The sequence below is a fragment of the Drosophila teissieri genome, chromosome 3R, assembly GCF_016746235.2.
Source record: "Drosophila teissieri strain GT53w chromosome 3R, Prin_Dtei_1.1, whole genome shotgun sequence".
Taxonomy (NCBI): domain Eukaryota; kingdom Metazoa; phylum Arthropoda; class Insecta; order Diptera; family Drosophilidae; genus Drosophila; species Drosophila teissieri.
In genome coordinates, this window is record NC_053032.1 from 10,053,610 (window position 1) to 10,070,086 (window position 16,477).

At 44.3% G+C, this 16,477-nt stretch overlaps 2 protein-coding genes across 4 annotated transcripts; one reads left to right on the forward strand and one right to left on the reverse strand.

The window, feature by feature from the left end:
- Positions 1–1,266: 1,266 nt before the first annotated feature.
- Positions 1,267–4,961, reverse strand: LOC122620648. 3 transcript variants are annotated; one of them, XM_043798224.1, is made up of 8 exons: positions 4,650–4,961; positions 3,564–4,221; positions 2,769–3,171; positions 2,530–2,684; positions 2,361–2,469; positions 2,082–2,305; positions 1,906–2,023; positions 1,267–1,838 (listed from the first exon to the last, which is right to left on the reverse strand). In XM_043798224.1, exons 2-8 carry the CDS (start codon positions 3,957–3,959, stop codon positions 1,588–1,590), a joined length of 1,656 nt encoding a protein of 551 aa, XP_043654159.1. In that variant the 5' UTR covers positions 3,960–4,221; positions 4,650–4,961; the 3' UTR covers positions 1,267–1,587. The 3 variants fall into 3 exon arrangements, with proteins under 3 accessions (XP_043654159.1, XP_043654158.1, XP_043654157.1); XM_043798223.1 differs by having other exon boundaries at positions 4,506–4,961; XM_043798222.1 differs by having other exon boundaries at positions 3,564–4,961.
- Positions 4,962–14,708: 9,747 nt separating this feature from the next.
- Positions 14,709–15,820, forward strand: LOC122621320. Its single transcript, XM_043799151.1, has 2 exons — positions 14,709–15,070; positions 15,169–15,820. Exons 1-2 carry the CDS (start codon positions 14,833–14,835, stop codon positions 15,576–15,578), a joined length of 648 nt encoding a protein of 215 aa, XP_043655086.1. The 5' UTR covers positions 14,709–14,832; the 3' UTR covers positions 15,579–15,820.
- Positions 15,821–16,477: the final 657 nt, after the last annotated feature.

The following is a 16,477-nucleotide window of genomic DNA, read 5'->3' on the forward strand; positions in this document are numbered from 1 at the left end:
GGTTTGAATGATTAAGAGGATACTCCAAGTTTATAAAACTAGAAAGGGAAGGGCTGTTTTACAGAAAACGCCGTCCTTATCATTCTTTAGAATATTATAATTATCACGACAGTAAGAGGCAACTTATATGAATCACAACTATTAACATTTAATGATTTAAGATCGGGCAATCGAACTCACCTTTCTTTTTCTTTGGTGACATAATCAAACGAAGATAGTGGATGAAAATTCCTTAAAATCAAACTAATCGTACCTTCGGCCTTTTTCTCGCTGAGGACACTATTTGGAGTACTGAGAATTCATATCCTCTACCACAGTGCCACATAAAGTTATCCAAGGTATCCAGAAACGTCATTTGATGACAAACTTCAAATCTTGTGCATGCAATATGCCAATTTTTGGCCCTCTTCTTCCTCTTTTTTTCTATTGTTGGTCGAGAAGTAATTTTTGTTGTCGTTTTCATGATTGCTTTGGTCTAGTTGTTGTTGTTGCCGGTGGTGCTTGTGGTGCTGGTGGTGCTGTTGGTGCTGGTGGTGCTGGCAGTGCACACTTTTAGTCATCACCATGTCAGCGACGGCATGGAGAGTTCAGCCCGAATCCAAACAATCAAAATGATATGCAAATATATGTAAGAGTACCGCTACGAAAAAGGCGTGGGTTAATTGTGACTTTATCATGCAGCAGCGGGGCAAACGAATCCGAGCCAAGGGAAAATCGCAATCGAAAGGAAAAAATCAAATTTATTACAAATTTAAGCATAGAGACCGCGAATCGAGCGAACGGAACGGAACGGCGACGATGGCGATGCGGCGAGTTATAGATTTCGTCATAGTATCTTTCGTACATATACTGTCTGTTTTTGCCTGTTTTTGCCCTGGCGAGACGTGAAAATTTGAAATAAACCTGTCAAAAAACACCAACGCCAATCGACGCCATCGGTCCCTTGCATTTTGGTGGCTCGGATGGTGTGTGAACTACGAACCCGCGAACCGCCCAGTCGGTGGGTGGGCGGCGCCAAGACTAAGCCACCAAATCGCTTCGAATCACATAAAACACATTAACACGGGGGCAGCTCTGGGAACGGAAACTGTCGTTCCCATCGACCCAGCACCGCATCGCACAATCCCAATCCGCAGTTGCCAACTCAAATGCCCTCCAGTTGACCAAAGCGTGCTAAATTCCATATGTGCACTGAGAAGAAAGACAGACACCTGAATGTTTCCGAAATCTCTTTAATCTGAAAGCGATCAGACTGCTCTAGGTGTACAGATCATATTCAAATTTATACTTATTATTGTTATGGTTTTGCGAACTGCTTCACCACAGTTATTTAACACTCTAATCATCCATAAATTCCAATCTTTGACATACACTTTCATGTATATATAAAAGCTTTTTCATTTCGAAGGGGAACTGAACTGAAAGTATCCATTCAAGCGAATAGTATATTATCTCTGAGGTTAGGAAGTAAATATGTTTTCCCCCTGTGCACTAGGCCAAACAACGGAACATTCAAGTCAGATCCAGAGACTGCGGATCACATGCATCTTGTGAACCAGTGATCGACATGCACATCGCAGTGGGATCTCAGGCACACAGTTCCTGCCTGTAGAGCAGGCGAAAGCCGCGACCCACATACTCGGCGTCGGTTCGGAAGGGCAGGATGATGGGACCTGCAGCGGTATCCCGGACGGTGGCGTGGATGGTGTAGTCGTCGCTTTCCCGGCCATCGTTGAACCGCTCCCCGCAAAGGGGAACGGAGTTGATGGCTATGAAGTCGTCCGGACAGTTGAAGATGCCAGCACCCGCCTGGCCATCGGAGATCAAATCGTTCTCGGCTATAGAACAGTACCCCGCATATATCGGTTAGTAAGTTACTCTAAAATATGTTATTTTGAGTCGTACCTTCATCTTTGTTGATGATTTGAAAGTCGGGTTGATCACCTCCAAGTTGTTCGGTATTATATGCCACACTGCACACGTTTTTCAATCGGGACAGGCATATGGCATAGTTCAAATTGTTCTACATCAAGAAATTTAATGAGTTTAAAGTTAGTTAAATTGAAGAGCCTCTGGCTTACAAAGTAAGTAGCCTCTCGGTTATCCACAATTGAGCCATCTGTATCATAGTTGAATGACTTTATTACGCCCTCAGCCTCAGGGAAATATTGCAGGCAATTATTGGGAGCCAGATCGTCGTCCACCTGGGTGACTTTTATATTGAAGGAACGTCCTCCTCCCGAGACCTTCATAAAGACCGATAGATACACTTTGCCCTCGTTCGAGTCCCCAACATGGATATAAACTGAAAGATAAGTACGCATGGCATTCTAGTTTTCAATCCGTTCGAAACCACTTACTATGCTGGCCAGTGTTGATGCCACACAGAATGGGTATCTGGAAATTGGTATTGTGGCCGGAGACTATAAATTGATCGTCTACACAGTCACCATTGCTGGGGCGACTTAGCTAGAGATTGGGGAAAATCAATTAAGCTAAGGACTACGCATACGAGATTGCAACTCCCACCTCGAACATCTGAAAATCCAGTCGCAATTGCTGCACTCCCTTCTTCACATTGATGATTAGGACGCAGATCATCATCTCCCGCACCGCGTTTGGATAGTTGGGGCTCTCGAAGTAGAGGATCTGCTGGCTGGTGACATCTCCACATCCATTGACGACTGCAAGTGAAAGAAGTTAGATGTGAGATGTGAGAAGTGAGATGTTTTGATATCGTGCAAATCGATCGCTGTACTTTCACTCACACACACAGCAGACGCCCACGCCCTCGGCACAGCTCTCGGTGGGAATCCCGCCGAGGCTCTTGCACTCGAACTCGTGGTAGCAGACGCCCTCCATGCTCCGGATGTCGCCCATGGACACGCTGCACTTCGTGTTGGGGAACTTGATCACCTCGAACAGACTGAGGAAGCCCTTGCCCTTCGAGCGCGGCGCATTGGGTTTTTTCAGGATGAGATTCGCCTCGATGGGCGAGCCGAAGAGGATGTTCTTCAGGGTCTGATGGGGCTGCATTATGGAGCTCTTGGTGCTGGATGGTGGCGTCGGCACTGGCGGACTCGTCGAGGGCTTCCCAGTGGGCTTGGGTTTGGGGCTGGGCGAAACACTCGGAGTGGGCATCATCATCGTGGGTGGTAGTGCTGAAGGTTCCTACATAATGAAAGAAATGTAAACGAGATGGAAGCTTATGCTGTGGCAGCTATATTATAAATTCGTCTGGTATTTGTTCCTATGACAGCTAGATGATATAGAGGTCCGAACCGGACAGTTCCGATATGTAAAAGAAGAGAACTTACAAAGTTTCAAGCAGATAGCTTTAGACTGCTTCGCAAAGTGATTTTAGGTCTATTAACATAAAGATAATGAATAAAAGTTTAGGCAAGATATTCCACGGAGGCATTTTTATGTCTTTCACTTTTGTTATTTAAGTCTTTCAGGAGTGTTTCACTGTAATTTTCTGGAGAATAGAATCATCGATCTAGACACTTTGATTGTACAGTAGCTGGCACTAAAGTCTCGAAAACACCCATATCTTGGCATACCTCTACTGGAATGGTTGTCGGACGCATGGGTATCGTGGGCTCTGGTTCCTCCGGTTCTGGGGGAGGTGGTTCGGGTGGTGGTGTCCCGGGAGTGGGCATGGGCATTGGGGCTTCCGTGGCAGGTGGACTTTCCATTCCGCCCGCTCCGCCATCCTCCGCCTGCTGCTGGGCCAGTTTGTGGAGGTGGAAGCCCGGCTGATATCGCATGCTGTACTGGAACCCAATGCCCTCCATTATCATGCCACCGGGACGCGAGAAATGCGACTGGCCACGCCTACTCCTCCGCAGATCGCCCATTGTCACAAAGTCTGATGCGTTGTTCCCATCTGCCACGCCCACATAATAGAGCGTCAAAACGAAAGCGCTTATCAACGCATCGGAACGCTTTGACAACATTATTAACGGAAACTCGCGCGGCGACTGTGGCAGATGTTGCACTTGCAGCTGAAAATTGCCGCTGTCGCATGTTGCTGCGGCTGTAGTTGCTGCATCCACTGCATCCAGTGCCGCTGCTCGTGTTGCATCTTTCTTTGGCTTTATCAGAGCATTAATTGTCGCCTTTCCAGCTTTTTCAACCTTCACTTTTGCAGCAACAATCAAACAACGAAGTCACGCTCCTCTGATTGCACTTGTGATGTTGCTGCGGCGAGTGGAGTTGCTGTGGGTAACAGGGTTAATGTTATGCCAGGTATTTGAGTAAGCTCTTGGGAAACTTGTGTTAATTTTAAATGAGTAATTAAACGGCCAGAGTGCTGAACGCCATTTCAGATTATGGAAAATGCGCTTGCGAAATGAACAATCCATTTAAAGTCGTAGATTCGTGAATCGACGCTAAGTGCTAACGAGAATATCGGATTGCAGCAACGATCTATAAATTAAGATAGTCTCCGTCTGGCCATCACTGAAAGTCGAATAACACTTTCATAATTAATAATGCCTTACGACAGCCGCAGCAATCACCAATCGATTATGCAAATTGAGGTCGATGATGTCTCGCATTTGCAAACACGGATTGCTTCGAAACTGAAATCGATTTGATGGCGAAATAGAAGAGCACTCGAAAACATTTAGCAGCTTTTTATGCACCAGCATCTGCATGCCAGCGTCACCAGCTCCTCTGCTCGTAATGATCATCATCATCATCGCCGCCGGATCATGGGATGATCGGAGTGCTCTCATGCCACATGCATCATGCACAACAAGGTTAAAAATTGTTAATTGCTGCTGCGACGAACGTCAAACGCCAGCTACACTGCAATTGCGATTGGTGTTATTATGCACAGTTGCCAACCGCCAACTGGCAACTCCCAGCTGCCGCCATTTGGTGTTGGCGTCGCCAGCTGTTTGGCAAAAAAATATAAAAACCTCTACGAGTATAAGTAATGGCGCACTTGACAAATAAAGCTGCGGAGCCTGACTATGGAAAATATGATGAGCTAGTCAGTACAAAAAACGATTAAAAATGCCTTTTTTCTGCTGAACGCAGATGCAGATACATTTGACGCGACAGTGCGGGCGTTTAGTTTTAAAGATTATCATTATGAGCGGTTAGTTTTAATGGGCTGGTTGGAGGGGCGTATTTGGAATTTCGTGATTGATGCTCGACGTATTCAAAATGAATTTGCAATTAATCATGATCGGGGCTAGAGCTTCCATTTATGCAGCATTCGAGTATAATCAATTATTGGTATGCAGATTCTTTATGCATTGTTTAGTTTTGAAGCATCGTAGATTGTATATACAATTAGGATGTAGAGTGGGTCACAATCTTATAAATAAAATTAAAATGTATTTATAAATATTTGCCTTCGATTAATCCCAATGGAAACCCGAAGTGTTCTTCGTATAGCTCAACCTGCAATACTTAATGTATTTGCGCAGCACTCCAGCTTCTGCTGCATCTGCGACTCAAGATCCACAAAACAATCCACGTATCCACCCAGTATATTCTTGTAAAAAGTCTGCCCCGCAGTCTGCTTGGATCCCAAACCAAACCAAGCCAAACCAAAGCACAGAAATGCTACATCCAAACCAAAACGAAGCCAACCCGATCAAACCACACGTACAGACAATTCCCGTCCATTAATTGAATCAAATCGAACGTTACGCATGCGTCATGGCGAAATGACAAAGGGAGCCGCCACCACCGACAGCACCACCACCGCACCACCTAAGCCACTGGGAAAACCACTGGGGCAGAGGCTCACACATGCAGATGATGACGACAACGATGGTGCCGGCAATGGGGACTCTTCCCGCCTAGGCAGCCCCTCCAAACCCCCGTTTTGCGGCCTCCAAAAGCCTTGTGCACACAATATTGTTAAAGCTATTACTTCATGTTATGTTATGTTATGTATTTGTACTGGGCAAAGTGGACATCGCAGTTGGAGCGAAACTCCTGGAACTTTGTGAAGTGGAGCAGGGGGGTGCAGGTAAGTGGAGGTGGAGCAGGAGTGGCAACCAAATCAAACTGCCCCGCCGTCCCGAGCAGTGGGTAAGCCCACTTAATTGACGTTTAGTGGACACTCGAATGCAAATGCTACAACGGCTAAAAAGATCTGAAGGACACACTGAGAGAATACTAGTATTGTGTGGTTCAGAATAACTGCTGCGGTGATTCCTTTAAGTGGCACCCTTTTTTCCAGTGCATCGATTGGCAGCAGCGAGTGTCAGCCAGGTGGAAGCTGCGTGGATTCGGCGGGCGCGATTCTCATCAGTGCTATAAGTAGTTTTCCTTTTCGAACCAAAACGTGGATGCCTCTGAGTCCAGCACATTCTAATGCCCCACTCAGCACTCCCCACCACCGCCCAATGATGACGTTGATAATGAGCATGTTGCCCAGTTGCCATTCCTGCTCATGATTTCTGAAGATGCGACTGCAGCAGAAGTAGCATCGGCGGCAGAAGTAGCTACAGCCAGACATCATTACAATATAATTGATGGGTTATAGCCGGCTAACGGTAAAGCCACAATGTTTCCTTTTTCACTCATTCGAGTATTTTTGGATGGAATGGAAGCCGGGGAAGCCAGTTTTTGGCTGGAAATTATCATTGTTCCGCCTGACAGCTGAGAAGCTGTGCGTATGGGCTTAAAGTATGAATATGGAAATGGCTGTAATGCCGCCAAATCGGGTGGGTAATGTGAGCGGTTGACATAGAAAACTACTTAGGATTGGATGGCTAGGAGAGAACTGGGATGGAAGCTTGGACTTGGATGGTAGCTCCATGGCACTTTGGCCAACGGGAGGTCAATAAAATAAATATTTATGGCTTAGCCTATGAAAGCTAACCAGTTTTCGAACAGGTGCCAATTAATAAATTGTATTTCAACGTTCCTAAAAACATTGCTACTGCTGAAATGCAATTAAGGATTAATGCGTGTTACAATCAAATAAATTGATATTTATACAATGTAGATATAAATTTTATGTGAAATCTATATTTCAGGTTAAAAGAGTTCATGTTCATATATCCCCGCTAGGTTTGTCTTTTATGAAGTTCTGTTCTCAGGTTCATAAAAGTCGATGCCGAAAATGGGAACAAAAACATTCGCGAACCACCTCCTATATGCCAAATCAAGCGATACGGCATCAGTTTTTTGCAGCTTTCAAAGAAAACCCCTATTCATTTCAATGTCATTTGGCGCTGGAGCAAAAAGCAAAAGGCCAAGAGCACTGAAAGTGTATCTTAAAAGCGTATCAGTATCTGTATCTGTATCTGTATCTGCAGCATATCGAATCAAAATCGAAGCGTTTAAGCAAAAACACCAGAAATTACAGCAAAACATTTGCGGTTACTGCATTTTTTGTTTTCGGTTTTTATTTATATTTTTTGCGGAGCTCTTAGCCATAATACCGCCTAAACCGCAGCTGTATCGGCCCGTTTTTCCTTTTCTTGCCTTCAGATACGCTGCACGCACCACAATGGAGATGTGAATGAGGATGAGGATTCCGGAGAAGGAGAAGGAACCGGCGGCAGGATCGACTGGATTGAGGAAGGAGCCAGGTGGAGGCCGGGAAAGTAAACTGCATTCGATTGGGTTGATGGCCATAAATGGTGCGTTAATTAAATGCTTTATTAACATAATGAAATGCAGCAAGGTTTGGCATAGGAGACGCAACCTGATCCCTGAAAGGTTGAATAAATTAAATTAAATACATTTTGTTAAGTATTTGTATTTACCTTGCATATAAAGAGGTTGACAAATTATTAATTTTATACAACTTCACAAGATGCAATTTATAGTTAAAACAGGGCTTATCTATGTATATACCACATTTGTAACACAAAGCCGATTAAGGTACTGGTTTAGGAATATATAAATCTGTTTAGCATAATACTCCCGATATTAAATCATTTTAAACACAACTTCTGCTAATTGCATGGTAGGCCAAGCTGAAAAAGCGTTTTGAGTTTAGGGTAGCGCTCCCTGAAGTGCTTCTTGGCCAAGACCGACAGTTTGGGCTAATCTTCAACGGTCATTTAGCCTTGGGTCGTTGGTTATTTCGGCTCTGCTCCGTTTTGCGAAGCTGGGCATGCAAAATTAGGACCGAAAAAGGATGCGAGGCGGAAGCTTGGCCCAAACTCTCGCTACCAGATTGTTACCGTTGCCTTTTCGGCTTTTTGCCCTGTTGGCCAGCAACACTTGTTGGCCTGACCGGGAGCCTTTGTTTTCAGGGGACTGGAACTGCGGAGTGCGTTTATCTTGCGGTTCCTTTTTTTCGGGACTCTCATACACCACACACACTCTACCACTCTACCACTATACGCCATTGATCACGATCCATAATGAGCGATAACTGCAGTTGAGCTCGATTTTTTCAGCTATTTGGCTTTTGTTAGGTCCTGAGATTGAGAGCGGTATTTTATTTTTGCAGCGCTCTTTTTTCTATGTTACGTATCTGGCGGATACATTAAATATCCGCATATCGTTGGCTAGCATGTAGCGGCATTTTTTGTTTGTCTCCAGGTAAATTAAACTGTTAACTTGCCATGTTTAGCTGCCATTGTTCGGCGGACCGGGCAAAGCGGTCTGACATTGTTTTGGCCGCTGCTCCTTGGGCCGACCGCTCGTGGGTTACATATGTCTTTCGGGGGATCGAGTATCGAGTATCAAGTATCTGTATCTGTATCTGTATCGCTATCTAATCGCTTTCTAATGGTCTGCGCCAGCCACCGCGATCTATGTTAGCTGTCAGTCGGTCTTGTTTGCCAAATAGATTTTTTCCCTCTTAAACATATTAATAAATTAGAAAATGTTTTTTTCTCCTTGCGGTTTGCTGCGGCGCTGCTGGATTTTTTCTAGCTGGCCTTTAAACTTTAATGCATGGAGAATTGCATGTCGATCGATCGACTCGGCTGCAGAACAGCCAACCTTCAAAATTAAGTTGTCTCGGTTATTTATGTTAAGTTTAATTGCTGGCTTCTGGCTTCAGTGTTTTTTCTGCAAGTTTCCGTAATTAATTACCATCCACAGTGTGATGAACTTTAAGCGGACGTTGATAGCAAACGGGGTGTTTAACGCCACGTATCGATTTAGATTCCACTGGGAAATCCCTCGACTACACGGATCAATCATCAATGAATAATCGTGAGAAAATCGTAAATTTAACAGCTAGCTGAATGTTTTCTTTTCCGACTGAAGGAATACTCATGAATTTCTAATATACCCATCTGCATCTGGTTGGATTTCCCTCGAACTTCCTTCACCAGCCGGAGAAAAATTACACCCGATATGTTAGAGTCGTACATCAAGTATTTAGCAACTTTCTAACCATCTGCATAATAAATTGAATACATCAGAAACTATAAATAATTGCCAACAACTGCAGGTCCCAGCCGCCAGCGAGTCGCTCACCAAAATGAAGAAATTTTGCCAGAATTTCGGGATTTGTGCGTGTGGCTGACCCGAAGATGAAGGCGAAGGCTAATGGCCCCCAAACGACCGCAACGACAGGCATTTACAAGTTGGCCAACTGTGCGCGACAAGTGCAGAAAAGTGGCAATAAAACCACTCAGGTACATCCTCAATACCCTTCAGTACTCCATGAGAAACCCCTTCTTCCAAACTAAAAGATATTCAATTTAATGAATATTATGTATGTATTATTTCATGACGTAAACCTATTACGTTGGTCCTTATAAAATATTGTATTTGATGAAATATATATATAAGTTATTGATATGGGCTTACCCAATACAAAATGAATAAGTGCATAATTTAAGTAGACCCCGACACCTACTTCATGTAGTGAAGTGTAATTTATATTTAGGAGGAATTTTCCTAAGAAATTAAATAAGGAAGTTGCCAAATGATGTTACAATCCTTAAGGTCAAAATCCTTTGTAAGAAAATGCGTTCAGTTAAGTCAACTGCATGCATGACTGAGAGGTAAGATTACGCTTACTTCATTTTTAATCTAAGGATTGCGCTATAGTTTTACAAGGTGCCTACAATGAATGGTGCATTGTTATACAATAAAAGTATAAAAAAGTCATTGGTTTATGATCAATTAAAGCTTTCTTGAAGGTGGCTTTGCAAGTATGCTAGTGTAGTGCATCCAGTGGGTCCACCAGACCGCATCCGTCCTGCTGCCAGATGAGCATCACCGCTGTGTGCCACAAGCCAGGAGACGACGGCGACGGCAGCAACATTGGCGAGTGCAAGAGCAATATCAAGGCAACAGGAACAGCAACAGAAACAGCAACAGCCACAGCAACAGGGGCCAGGCAATCGGCCAAACTGTCAGACATTGTGCGTTGTGTGCCAAAAGAGCAACCGCAACAGAAAAGCGACGGCGACTGCAGCACAACAGCAACAGACAGGCAAGAGACAACGGACAAGCAACAGGCGCAAGTCAAGTGAATGGCCAATGACCACCAAATTGGCAGTAAAGCATACAAAAATAACTTCAAATGGTCAAAAGGTTAACAAAATCAAGCAGAGAACAAGAGGAGACAGCCAGCCAGGATGCAAGGAGAAGCGGCTGCCGCGGCTGCTGCAGCTGCACGCTCAACATGTTGCCAGCATTCCGTCAGAGGCAGCAGCAACTGTTGCACGTTGCTCGTTGCCGCTTGCCAGTTGCCAGTTGCGAGTTGCCGGTGTGCTTGTTGCAAAAGCAACATAATCCCCCAGCCAGTGCGCAACGAAAAAATGATTAATGAGTTGCCTCATTACCTGGCGAAAATCAATGTCTTGCGCATATTCTGTGGGCCAAGAACCCGAGACGAAGAGCCCAAACCTGTCACAGCCACTTGGCCATGTTGCAGTTGCTGCCGCGGCTGCTGCTGCTGCTGCTGCCGCCGTCGGTGGTTGTCGCATAATAAATCGATCATAATTCTCAGTTGAGACTCAAATATCGCATGTGTCGACGCTGATTTCGATCTGGGACCAGCGACAATCAGCTCCTGTCGCACACGACGGCACATGCAACATCAGCATCAGCAGCAGCAGCAGCATGTGAGTGATCCGAGACGGCATTTGTCGCACTTGGGCTTTGACTTTGCCCCTTTTATATGGCATTTTTTTCCCTTTTTTCGCCTTAATTGCAGTCGCGCGCCCGAGCTGGCAACCCATCTGGCTGGTGGTGCTGACTGATTTTATTTATTAAACTGTTGACATTCTGTTTTGCCGCTGGCGCCCTTGATAGCCATCAGTCGATATCTAACCAATTTCGAACGAGAGGAGTGTCGCCGGCAACGGATCCGATTTATGGCCACTTGCATTATTGATGGACTTCATGGCCACGTTGTGACTTGCTGGAGAAGATTCTCTCGCCTAAGGAGCAGATGAAATGAAGGATTATGGTCGGGTAAATAAGTTACCTCCGATTGAGTCACATTTCACCGCGGTTTCACGTTCGATAAAGTGAAAGTGTGAGATCGTAAATGGGAAACTATTTAATCAATGATTACACAAACGCACTCGCTCAGATATGGATTATTGCTATCATTACACAATATTATTTATTTAAAAACAGAGAGTCAAACGGCGATTGAACACCAAGCGACGCAGGCCAATAGACCGATGCGATTGAACTCTTTATCGCCGTGTTATCTACTCGAGTGCAACTATGTAAATATTGTAAATCTATAAAGGCGAACGGCAGTGCCAAATTGAACCTGATGGAATGGAGGGAAAATTTTACGATTTATGGCCCCTTTATCGGATTCCCAAGAGTGACTGGTTAAGGTTTACCTTTCCCACATAGAGCGGATATTTCCCGGTATCTGTGACGATTTTCAGACTATTTGATCTTTCGGGGATTGTAATAAACGAAGAAGACCGAAATATTAAAGTCAACAGCACGGAGTCGCTTGTGGTTGCCATAGCTGTTGCTGTTGCTGTTACTGTTGCAAGTTGCATGTTGTTGTTGCTTGGGCTTGTGCTTGTGCTTTTGTTGCCGACAAGAGCAACAGCAACAGCAGCAGGGCAAACAAGTTGAATGGCATCCAGAGATGGGCAGGGAAAGGGAAAGGAAAAGGGAAAGGGGAAGGGATTGTGTACTGCCAACAGCAGTTTGATTGTTATTGCCAATGAATGAATGCACTTGCTCCGAGGATTTGTCTGCCAGACGACGACTGCCAACTTATGAGTTTCCATCTACAACTCCGGTCCGGCCCTGCTCCATGCGGCTCCTGCTCCAGCTCCGTTGCCCCGAGGGTTGTGGCAACACATTTTGCGGTCTGCAGTTGCAGCTTCTGCTGATTCTGCTGCTGTTGCCATTGTTCCCACTGCCCCACCGCACCACAGTTGCATCCCCGCCCCACCGCACGGCGCAATGGTGTTGCTCCTGCGTAAGCCTGCAGGGGGTGTTTATGCTGCTTGCTGTTTGTTGTTTGTTATTTGCCGTTTCGCAACTGTGTGTTGGCAATGAATTGGCTGCAAACAACATTTCCGTTTTGGCCATTATGTGGCGCCCCTCCACAAATGGGCGAGCATCATAACCGGAGGGGGAGGTGGGGCAGATGGGGATAGCTCCCCGTCGCCGCTGACATTTTCACACTGTTCAGCGGAGTGGGTGAGCAGCTGTTGGCGGGCAAAAGGATTGCATTGCATTATCCTTGTTTATTTCCCTTATGCTTTTATTGTTGATGATTTATTGATGTCCCTTTGTTGTTGGCGGCATGGGGTTTTTTCATTAACTTTTTATCAAGGATTTGGGGTTGGACATAAATAATTGGGGGACAAGAGCCATCACTTCAAGGGTTATGAAAGCTGTCAAATTAAAGGGCAAGCATATACAGTATCCACTTCTGTTTAACATGATATATGTATAATATTTAATACGCGATTTTAATTCACCATTAGGTGGTCCTCTTCTGATGCCCGCTATTGCACTCTGGTAATAAGTAATTGATGAATTTTAATGGCTTTCAAATTGATATGATAATGTATATCTGTTTTTCAGAATTTCAACACCTTTGCCAGACAAAAGCATACGCTCCGCTCTGCATGCTGCAAGTGCCGCAGCAATTGTCCATTGTTTCGGGTATCCTGGCAACCGGCAATACATAACTACATAAATTAACGGACCTCGATTCCAGGAGCAGGACCACGGAAAGGGATCGGGGCTGAGCTGGAGGGATGGCGCAGTGTCGACAGTAGGAATCGCCACCAGCTCTTCAATTGATTTTGCGAAACCACTTTGTTGGTGGGCCCGAATTCAGGAATGGAACTCTGCAGCACTAACTGGACAGCGGGCAACGGACAACGGACAGCGGACAACGGACATCGGACATCGGACGACGGACTTCGAAGTTCGAACATTTGAGACAATGGGGCAGCAGCAGCATATCAAGGGGTATTGTGTGCACATATTGAATGAATTGCCTTTGGCTTTCATTTCAGCTTTTTTTCTGGGGCTGCAGGCTTCAGTCCAGTTTGGCTTTGTCCTGGCCGAGGAAACAGTTCGATTGCGGGGAGAAAATGAAATCAAAGTCGTATCAATTGAAACCTGTTTCGATGTCGTTGTTAACACATGTTAACCAAACGTAGCCAAATTGCTAAGGAAATTGCATTAAACGTGTCTGCAGACACCGAAATCGATATTGTTTTTATCTACATACATATGATGTTAAAATCATTTCATTATAAATTTAAATAAAAATGTTCGATTTTGCTATAATGATACCTATAATACCTAAAATAAAAATAAAATATAATATAATTTAATTTATATATAATCTAATTAACACATCTCTAAGCATCTATAAAAAAGACAACACTCCGCCAGAAATATTTCGAAAACCATTTTATGAAACAAAAGAAAACTACAAAAATCACACTGAAACTCTGCACTTCGGAACTCTACCTATCCTGCCATCCTAACAGCAGAAACAATCGCAATCCTCGAAACAATCAAAAAGTGACAAATAGGAGAGGAAAGTTTGTAATATGCTCCGACTCCCTGGCACCGATTGAAGCTGTCTTATGTCCTAAACACAACAGTACCCTATATCAAATGCAACCCTTGGTACAACACCTCCACAACAAACCTTTCTAACACAATACAAGTAGAACTCAGAAGAACTCAAATCAAATACATTGGACTTCGAATAGGACACTAGAGGGTAACACATAAACACCTTCTTGATCCCAACACCACAAACACTTGTCTCCTATGCCAATCCTTAACCCTCAGCATGGAACACATCCTGGAAACATGCCCAGCTATCACAGAAGAAACCCTACAATAGCTAAATAATCGCAAACCACCGACCTTCCCAAAGATCCAACAACAGCAACTTTACAACCGTAATAAAATGTCATAGAAAAACTAATCTATACAACTTAATTTAGGTCCAAGCATTAAAATTATTCCTAAAACTGTGCCATTATGTTAAATATTGTATATAGTTATAGATGTACGTAGTCGATGGCCTCGTAGGTAGTACTACTAACGTTTATGTTAGTCTTACTTTTGTAAACTATGCTATCATCTGTAATAATTAATAAGAATAATAATAATAATTATAAAATACTATACGATCAGTTTGTTAATAAATTATGCTATCATATACCAATCTCAAGCTCATAATAATGTTACAAAATCCTTTTTAACCCCTTTTAAAGTGAACGCTCTACCAAGTTATCTTGAAACTACTTTTTCTAAAATGTGACAACTAGTTGGCTCTGGATTTTGTAGCATTTTGCGTCTGGTATTCTATTCACCAACACCAGTCGCATTAATCTTATATTTCGTAAAAAACCGAGCCATATTTTTATTGTAAGAAAACCGATAAAATTCCGGTGGACATATTGGACGAAGATGTCCAATCTGCAAGATATTCCGCTCGCCGACCCCGAAGGTCTGTCTGTGGATGGCGCCCAGGTGGCCCCCACGCCAAAGTCCAACTCTTTGAAGCGCTTCTTTAAGATCAGCAAGAAGCCGCTGATGCGTGACCAAGTGGAGGATGACGACGAGACATCCTCCCAGGACAACAAAGAGCTGGGAAAGTCCAACACAATAAGTCGCTTCTTCACCCGATTGAAGGGAGCCAGTAAGGGTAAGATTCTTCTTTGACCGCTTTTAAATTGATAATTAGATTTTATTGAAAATTAAATTGGCTAATGGCATTGAATAATCATAAACCTCACTTGCCAGATGTGCAAGAACCTTCGAGCTCGGTAGTCGAGCCCGTCGAGCATGAGAAGCCGCTGCCGAATGCCAAGCCCACGATTAAGACATCCATTTCGTCCTACTGGAAGCTGCTGTTCAACCGCCAGAAGAGTCAGCGCCAAAACGCGGGATTCGGACAGTCCAATAGCACGAATGTGGAGAACGAGTCTGAAGAGGTTCACGAACTCCAACCGGTAAACCAGGATCCCGATACCGATCATCAGCCGAATGCCAAAGATGAGCAGGAGGAATTGGAAGACGGCTCGGATCCGGAGGCACCCAACCCAAAGCCTAGGAAAATGGTTGCAAGCAAGGCATCCGGCCAGGAGATTCTTAGTGCAATACAGGGCGACCAGCTATCCACCATAGAGCACGAGGATGAGGGTTCCATTTAGCCGTCTTCAGCTATCACCAACTAAATCCATTGGGACATCTAGTATTTCTCCGAGTCTTTAGGCGAATGATCACAAAACGGTGGGGGCTGTTAAACCTTACACCACATACTCTTTAAACACTTCAAGGATTCAAGATATTTCCTCGCTAACTCAAATATATACCTACACAAACATTTCCGCTTTAAATCCACAAATTATAATTTCAAGCTCTTCACAAAATAAACACATACACACCCCCTCAATAAGTTGGTCCTCTGAGTTATGGTGTCATATCATCCTGTCCAGTAAACCCATCCGTTTTTGGTCGTCTGTGGGGTCACACAGTTCAGTTAAATCGGTTGTTAAAACGTCTTCACTGGGGGTTTTGATTTCCTAAACGAGTTTCGTGTTTTGCCTTGCAAACAGTGGGGTTAAAAGGTGCCGCATGAGCCAGACAACCCCGAGAATCTTTTGAGGTTTTCACTTTCGAGGGAAGCCCTACAGTGAGACACCCCCAAAAGTTGGCTAACTAAGTCCTGTAATGAGTATTTAATTGTTGGTAGGTGTAGTATTAAAGAGGTTTATTTCCACCTTTTGGTATACATTTGTAAGTTGCTAGGCTGACCGTAGTCAATTTCAAAGAGGTGTATCCCAGGATAGAGGACTTATTCCTTCGAGGCGTCTACTTATCTCTACACAGCACTGTGGAAAATCCGAAACATACCAGTTGCATATCAGGATAAACAGCTGGGCCATGTTTACCAACATCGAGCACAATCTGCGCAAACTCCAGACCCGGCTGAAAGTAGTAAATATTTACATCGGCTAGACCAAAACAAGCACTTGTTGAAGGCCTACCGGTGAGTGCGGCAAATGCGAGATAAACACGCGATATGCGCATGTCCTACTTCGGAACAGCT